The sequence below is a fragment of the Pongo pygmaeus genome, chromosome 6, assembly GCF_028885625.2.
Source record: "Pongo pygmaeus isolate AG05252 chromosome 6, NHGRI_mPonPyg2-v2.0_pri, whole genome shotgun sequence".
Lineage (NCBI taxonomy): Eukaryota > Metazoa > Chordata > Mammalia > Primates > Hominidae > Pongo > Pongo pygmaeus.
Window position 1 is genome coordinate 156,727,358 of NC_072379.2, and position 8,296 is coordinate 156,735,653.

The 8,296-nt window shown below is 49.2% G+C and overlaps 1 protein-coding gene across 1 annotated transcript; it reads left to right on the top strand.

Annotated features, from left to right (window-relative positions):
- Positions 1 to 1,543: 1,543 nt before the first annotated feature.
- LOC129041670 (uncharacterized) lies at positions 1,544 to 3,090 on the top strand. The gene has a single exon (XM_054497097.1). It carries the CDS (start codon positions 1,544 to 1,546, stop codon positions 2,267 to 2,269), a length of 726 nt encoding a protein of 241 aa, XP_054353072.1. The 3' UTR covers positions 2,270 to 3,090.
- The last annotated feature ends 5,206 nt before the right edge of the window (positions 3,091 to 8,296 follow it).

The window sequence follows — 8,296 nt, forward strand, 5'->3', positions numbered from 1 at the left end:
GTGGGAGGGTCCCCAGGCCTGGCCTGAGGAGCCCCGACTCCTGCCATCTGGCTGTGACAGCCGCGGGGGTTCGGGGCAGGGGTTGAGGGAGGGAGCACGATGCCAGGGTGGCAAAGTCCAGATGTCGTGTGTCCAGATGCCACACAGTTGCAAGCAATGCCTCCGTGGAATCCCGAGGCAGCTCTGGGACTGGAGGGCTCCACAGGGTGGTCCCAAAAGGGTCCAGTGGGAGGGCCTCGTGCTCCTCTTAGACCAGTCATGGGGTGGGCCATGTCCCTGGGAAGGGCATTGACATGGGCCAGGGGGCATCTGGCTGAGCGCCGTTCATGGAGAGGGGCCTGGCTGTGAACCCTCAGCAGCCTAGCTGCCAGCCATTGGGAGCCCCAATGTCCCTGTGGGGCTCCTGGCCTCTGATGCGTGGCCCAAGGCTGCAGAGTCTATGATTTCCCCGACTTCCCTTCGTTCACAGCCACCTTTTCACAGAGAACGTCTAATCCTAAAAAACAGAAGGATGACTGCAAAGTAGTGAGATTACTTTTTTTTTTTTAAGAAAATCGAGACCACAATAGTTATGTATCAATGGCTTCCTTCAAAGTAGATACCCCAGAGAATAGAGAGAGAGGCTCAGGGCTGCCGGGAGAAGACAGACACAGAGAAGGAGGCAGAGAGAGACAGAGAGAGAAGAGGAGACAGAGACAGAGAGGGAGGCAGAGAGAGATGGAGAGAGAAGAAGAGATAGATGGAGACAGAAAGGGAGGCAGACAGAGACAGAAGAAGAGACAGAGACAGAGAGGAAGCCAGAGACAGACAGAGAGGGAAGAAACAGAGAGGGAGGCAGCGAGAGACAGAGAAGAAGAGATAGATGGAGACAGAGAAGGAGGCAGAGAGAGACAGAAAAAGAGACAGAGACAGAGAGGGAGGCAGAGAGAGACAGAGAGAAGAAAAGACAGATGGAGACAGAGAGGGAGGCAGAGACAGAGAAGAGACAGACAGAGGGGGAGGTAGAGAGGGACAGAGAGAAGAGAGAGAGAGGAATGCAGAAAGAGACAGGGAGAGAAGAAGAGACAAAGAGGGAGGCAGAGAGGCACAGAGAGAGAGGAACGCAGAGAGAGAGAGATGAACGCAGAGAGAGAGAGAAGAAGAGACAGGGAGGCAGAGAGAGACAGAGAGAGAAGAAGAGATAGATGGAGACAGAGAGGAGGCAGAGACTGTGTGTGTAACACACTCTCCCTTGAAAGAGAAGCAAAAGGAATCGGAAAAAATATTTGCAAACTCTTCATCCAACAAGGGACTAATACCCAGAATCTACAAGGAACTCACCCAACTCAACAGCAACAAAAATAATCTGATTTAAAAATGGGCAAATTTCAGCAGGTCATGGACTAAAAAAATAAAAAATAAGAAAAATGGGCAAACGATCCGAGTAGATGTTTCTCAAAAGAAGACCTACCAGTGGCCAGAAAGTATACGAGAAAAGACCCAGCATCACTCAGGGAAATGCTAATTTAAAACCATAATGAGATACCACCCCACATCTGCTAGAATGGTTTTTATCAAAAAGGCAGAAGATCACAAAGGCCGGGAGGTGGAGAAAAGAGGGCCGTGTGCACTGTCGCAGGGAAAAGAGGGTCGTGTGCACTATCGGAGGGAAAAGAGGGCCGTGTGCACTGTCGCAGGGAAAAGAGGGCCGTGTGCACTGTCGGAGGGAAAAGAGGGCCGTGTGCACTGTCGCGGGGAAAAGAGGGCCGTGTGCACTGTCGGAGGGAAAAGAGGGCCTTGTGCACTGTCGGAGGGAATGTTAAGTGGGGATGCCTGCTACGGAGAGCAGCTGGAGTTTCCTGAAAACACTAAAAATAGAGCCACCTTGGGATCCAGCAGTCCCACTGCTGAGCATACGCCCCAAAGAAAGGAAATCCGTATATCAAAGACGTATCTGCACATCCCTATTCATTGCAGCACTATTCATAATGGCCAAGATTTGGAATCAACCTCAGTGCCCATCAACAGACGAACGGATAAGAAGAATGTGGTGTGCAGGCACAGTGGATACTATTCAGCCAGAGAAGAAAGGAATCGTGTCATTTCAGCCGCATGGATGAGCCTGGAGGAATTGGGGAAATCAGCCAGGTGCAGGAAGACAAACACCCCAGGATCTCACTCATATGTGGGAGCTAAAAAAGCTGACCTCGAGGCGGTGGTGATGGACTGGTGGTTGCCAGAGTCTGAGGAGGGGCTAAGAGTTAGAGCCAGACAGGAGAATAAGCTCTAGTGTTCCTGGCGCTCCACACAACTGTGGTCGACAACAATTTATTGTATGTTTTCAGAGAGCTGGAAGAGAGGCTTTGGAATGTTCCCAGCACAAAGAACTGACAAAGGTTTGAGGTGACAGGCACGTGAACCGCCCTGATCTGACTATCCCACATCATACACGGGCGTCGAAACACCACCCTGTATTCCAGAAACAGGTGCAATTATTGTGTGCCAATTAAAAAACAGAGAGCGAGAAGAGAGGGAGGGCGAGCTGGGCTGTGGAAGTGGAATCCGACTCGGAGCTGATGTGGCCGGCCTTTCCTCCTGTCTCCTTTGATGCTGAGGCCTGACGTCACTCCCGTGCCAGTCTCAGCCTTCCTTCAGAGCCCCTGCGTGCCCTCAGGAGCTGCGTGGTGGGGTTGGCGATGGCCACATCCCGGGCACCTCTGGTTGCTGGAGGCCTCCCAGGACCGCTTCACACTTCTGCGCCGACCAGGCCACCAGCCAGCGTTGCCTCTGCAGACCACTCGGCCGCTAGTGGGGTGCGCACAGCCGCAGGCTTTCTGCACCCAGAGAGGTGGCAGCAGGAGAGCCGCAGAGAGCACGGGAGCTTCTCCACCTCGCCTGGCCCCTCACGTGTGGAACACGTCCCCTTCAGACTGAAGAGCGCACGTCTTGGGCTGCAGGACAGACGCCCCCAGGGCTGGGCTGTGTGGTGCAGGCCAAACGCTCCCGGCTCCCCTGAGCACTGGCCTGTGGAGGTGACCACAGAGAAATGACCTGATGGCCAGAAAACCCACCGTGATATTTACCAACTGCACTCAATTAAAAAAAAGCAAATTCCCTAAACCGTCAAGTGTGCCTAATAAATGGAGCGACGTAAATGGCTAAGACCAGTTTCTAAACAAATGCCTTTACAAAATGAAACCCAGCCATTGTTTAGGAACAAAGGTATAATCAAATCCTCATTTTCTATTCCAATAAACTCTTTGAATCAATGTCTATTCCGCTCATTATGAGGGTCTTTTTTATTAGTGCTCTCCTTGATTACTAACGCACAAGACACAGGCTCCGTCTAACGTGGCTGGTGCTTCCCCAGGGAGCGCCCTGGGCTGGCTTCCTGCGTGCGCTGAGCAGCCAGAGCGGGAGGAACCCAGCAGAGACGGAGATAGTGGGGAGGGGAGTGGAGAGAAACAGTGGGCGTGCAGGTCTGCTGTTAAGAAGTATTCAGTTAATTTTGTAGAAAAAGAATAAAACTTCCGGGAGCTGTCCTATTAGTTTACACAGCCCAGTAACATATATTCACAGCATCCATTTCAGTCCCAGGTCTCAGCAGGAAAAACCCCACACCTACGCAATGGTGGACATGTTGGTCTCTGCGGAGTCTGAGGACCAATGCTCTGACCTGCCGCATTCACTTTAGATGCTTTCCAGCCACCCAGCAGCAGGGTGCTCAGGGCCACCACACCCAGCTGCCCCGAAGCAATGTGTGCAGGACCCTGGCCACAGAGGCAGACAGGCTCCGGACAGTCCACTCACCCACCAGCAGGGCTGCGGCAGCTCCCAGGTCAGGAGTGTGACCGTGGGCTTTCAGAGGAGGATGGAAAATTCCTTACTCGCACCGATTCCAGCAGAGAGCAGGTGTGCGGTGTCGGGAAGTGATTCCTTCCCAAGGTAGTTTGCAGCTGGTGGTGCCGGCAGTGGGGTTGAAAGAGTGACAGCAGAGGCGAGTATGGCCCCAAAGGGGCCAGATTCAGAGTTAGGCCCGGAACCTCACACATGAGGGCTCAGAATACCCAGGAGAGGTGGGCATCTTTAATGAGACTTCATCTACCCACAAGGCGTGTGGGCCTCTGTGCATGTATGTGCATTTCCAAGAAATTCCAACAAACCCCATTCCAAGACCCCGAGGAAAACAGATTTATGGTCTCATTATTAAGTTGGTGCATTTCTTTTTTTGCGTTTTTGTTTTGAGACAGGGCCTTGTTCCCCAGCCTGGAGGGCAGTGGCACCATCTTTTAGCTCACCGCAGCCTCAAACTCCCTCCCAGGCTCTAGCAATCTTCCCATCTCAGCACCACCTGCCACCCAGTAGCTGGGACTACAGGTGTGTGCCACCATGCCTGGCTAACTTTTGTATTATTATTATTATTTTTTTGTAGAGACAGGGTTTCACCATGTTGCCCAAGCTGATTTTGAACTCCTGGGCTCAAGTGATCCTCCCTCCTCAGCCTCGCAAAGTGTGAGCCACTGTGTCTGGCCTGGTGCATTTCTTATGCACGGAATTACAATACACAGATCTTTCGTTTTCTTTTTGTAAGATCACGTCTCACCACATTAAAAAAAATATCTTAAGCAACAACTTTGTAAAAATCATCACTGAATCGCTTGCTGAGCAGCCCCATTATGTTGAAACAGTGAATGGTTATGAGCCCCTAACACAAGCCCCAGGCCCTGGTGACACATGGGAGGGACGAGACCATCATCTTGGCACCTTGCGGAGTGTCCCGCTGTGAACTCAGGGCGCCAGCCTGCCCTGCCTGTGATGCGTCCACACAAGCTGCATGGCCAAAGTTTGCAGCTCAGGGCCTGCACACTGTAAAGTGGGGTGACAAGGTTGCGCCCTCCCCACTCCTTGGTTAGCCCATTGCCTCCTGGGTGTCTGCATTTTCTAATCCCGAAGCCCCTCGAGGCACCTCTGCGTCTGTGGCCTCCCGGTCAAGGCCATGCTAGAAATCCAAGTGTAGAGCTGTGTCGGTGGAAGAAAGCCCCCCTTGTGGCTGGGGTCTCGATGCTGTCTCAATGCCCTCTCGACCCGGGACAGGGTGCACGTCCCAGGCCACACGCACCAGCCAGGAAGGAAGCCTTGTCTGGGTAATAGAAATTTCCGGCAAGTCTCCTCCGCCCACTTGGAACTGGAGCTGGACATGCGGACTGATGCTGAAATAAGAGCTGTCCCTGGCTAGGACCCACTGTGGAGAGAGGCACAGGAGGTCCACAGAGCCCGCCTGTGCTGTGAGAGGGACTCCTAAAGGGCCTCGGCACCGACGGCCCTCCTCTTTTGGCGCCCGCTCCTGCCCTCTGTATTTCCCCAACCTCTCTTGCATATTTTCGTTTTATGAGTGGGTTTCTCAGCCCTGTCTTCCATTTCACTGAGTTTCCAGCCCTAGCCAATCTTCTATTTTACCCAGACATTGAATTTTTATGGTCAGCTTGTATCATGTGAACACGTATCCTCTAATTTTAAAATAATTGTTCCTTTTTGGTTTCATTTCTAGAAGTTTTGTTTGGTTCTTTTTCAAGTCTAGTTCTCTTTTTAAACGCAGCTATTCTTTTTATATACCATTTAAAATGGTAAAACCGGTTTTCTCACCTTTTTCACATTGGACGACTGTCCCTGACAGAGTCCATCCTCCGTGGGCTTTGTGATTGTTTATTAGGAGCTCATCTTCAGGGGGTGTCTTTTCTGGGGGTTGCAGAAGGGCACTGAGCGATTTTGCCTTTACTTATCTTGGGGACCCAAGGGTTTCACGGGGCTTGGATCAGTTTCAACCTTGATAGTTCGTCTTGGCTTTCCTGTGCCTCGTGGGGAGGGTAAGCTAGACGCCACACCCTCCTGTGGTATGTAGGACTTATTTTTTCCTGTATGGCGGGACGGGGCTGTCCTCCAAAGTCTGCTCTTTATCACGGGGTCCTGAGACAGAGTGTGTGGCAGCCGGCTCGGACCGACTTGCAGGGCAGATTGTTAAGTTTATAGGAATCTTGTAGGCAGCTTATTAAATACAGCCATTATTAAACATTTAATTATATTAACCGACAAATTATATTAAAACACAGATAATAAATATGATTTTTTTTGTTTACACTTGTCATCGTCCCTAGTGGTTGTATAGCCTCTGGTTATTTCCAGCTCTTGAGCCTGTGCGGTGGAAATGCTAATGGCAGGCTGCCGGCTGCCTGTCCCATCTCGCCGAAATCATTCACAGTGGGTGCGTTGGCATCACAGAAGTCGGCAGCCACGACAGACGGGGGCATTGCTTTTGCTTTGCTGATTGTCTAGACTTTAATAAGTGATGAAGAAGACACTTCTAATGCTGATTAAACTTAAGTGTGTGGTGTCTGTAGCCCTTCCATTGTGAACAGCATGAGGAAATAGAGACCATCTTCCCTCAGGATTTGGCAACTATCATCCCATTTGGCAAAAAAAGTGCTTGGGCCATTCGTGAGTGACGTGGAATAAGTTCTGACATATTCTATTTTCTCTTCTTGCCTGTTCAGGTAAATGATGTTAACCAACACCATGTCAGAACGACACTCATTCCCCAGTTGCAATCATACGTTGGATACGGATACAAGAGTTCCATGAAAATCGGAGCGAGCATTCTATGAGAACCCGTGGGCTACATGAAATTGAAAATAGAGCACCGTGTGTGCTGTTATTTGTAAGCTTTGTGCTACATATCTTCTATCTGTAGATCGCATGATCTCTGTGAGTCTGCTGTTTGGGGGAGCTGGTTGTTAAACATTCCCCGAAGCCATTTATGCAGATGCCAAGTGGACGTGTTTGGCACCCGGCCGCCTGCCCTTGTAGGGCTCAGTCCTGACCATCCTTCCCACACTGACCTCCAGCTCCCTCTTTGGAATAAGACCTTGAGGAGTTCTCTTTCTTTAGAGCTTGGCTACATATTTTAAAAGTTATTTTAGTACACTCTGTCCAGCATTTCTAAATAATTGTATCAGGAGTGGAATATTTACATGGCATTTCAGCCTGCCCTATTGCCCTCGGACCTAAATTCTGAAATGCATTCATCATGAGAAGCTTTCATATTGTCATACATGCTCACATAAGATGTTCGGTGGCCGGGTCTCAGCAACCTCTCACGACACACGGAAAGCAGAAGCTTCCAGGAGGTGCAGGCAGGGTTCCGACATGGCTCACACTCAGGAAGGAAAGCCTGAGAAACTGCACCCACAGGAGTGCAGCTGGGAGTCAATCCACTGAGATTGAGAATTGGGCTTCTTAAGAAAGGAACACCAGCATGTTGGTGGACACTGACAAAGACCCTTCGCTTGGCCCGACTTTATTTATTTTTATTTTAAAGAATATTTTAACTTTTATTTTAGGATCAGAGGTATATGTACAGGTTTGTTGTATAGGTAAACTCTTGACTCGGGGGTTTGGTATACGGATGATTTCGTCTCCTGGTACTAAGCATAGTACCCAACAGTTTTTTTTTCTTTTTTTTTTTTGCCCTGGGTCTGTCCTCCCACCCTCTACCCTCAAGTAGGCCCCAGTGTCTGATGCTCCTCTCTTTCTGTCCACGTGTTCTCATTATTTAGCTCCCACTTATAAGTGAGAACATGTGGTATTTGGTTTTTTGTTCCTGTATTAGTTTGCTAAAGATAATGGCCTCCAGTTCTATCCATATTCCTGCAAAGGACATGACTTCATTCTTTTTTATGGCTGCACCGTATTCCGTGGTGTATATGTACACACTTTCTTTATTCAGTCTACCGTCGATGGGCATTTAGGTTGGTTCCATGGCTCTGCTACTGTGAATGGTTCTGTAATGAACATATGTGTGCATGTGTCTTTATGGTTGAACAATTTTTATTCTTTTGGGTATTTAACAGTAGTGGGATTGCTGGGTCAAACGGTAGTTCTGTTTTTAGGTCTTTGAGGAATCTCCATATTGCTTTCTACAATTGTTGAACCTAATTTACACTCTTACCAGCAATGTGTAAGTGTTCCCTTTTCTCCACAGCCTCGCCAGCATCTGTTGTTTTTTGAGTTTTTAATAATAACCATTCTGACTGGTGTGAGATGGTGTCTCATTGTGGTTTTGATTTGCATTTCTCTGATTAGTGATATTGAGCATTTTTTCATATGCCTGTTGGCCACATGTATGTCTCCTTTTGAAAAGTGTCTGCTCATGTCCTTTGCCCACTTTTTAATGGAGTTATTTTTTGCTTGTATGTTTGTTTAAGAGCCTTGTAGATTCTGGATATTAGACCTTTGTCAGATGCATATTTTGTAAATATTTTCT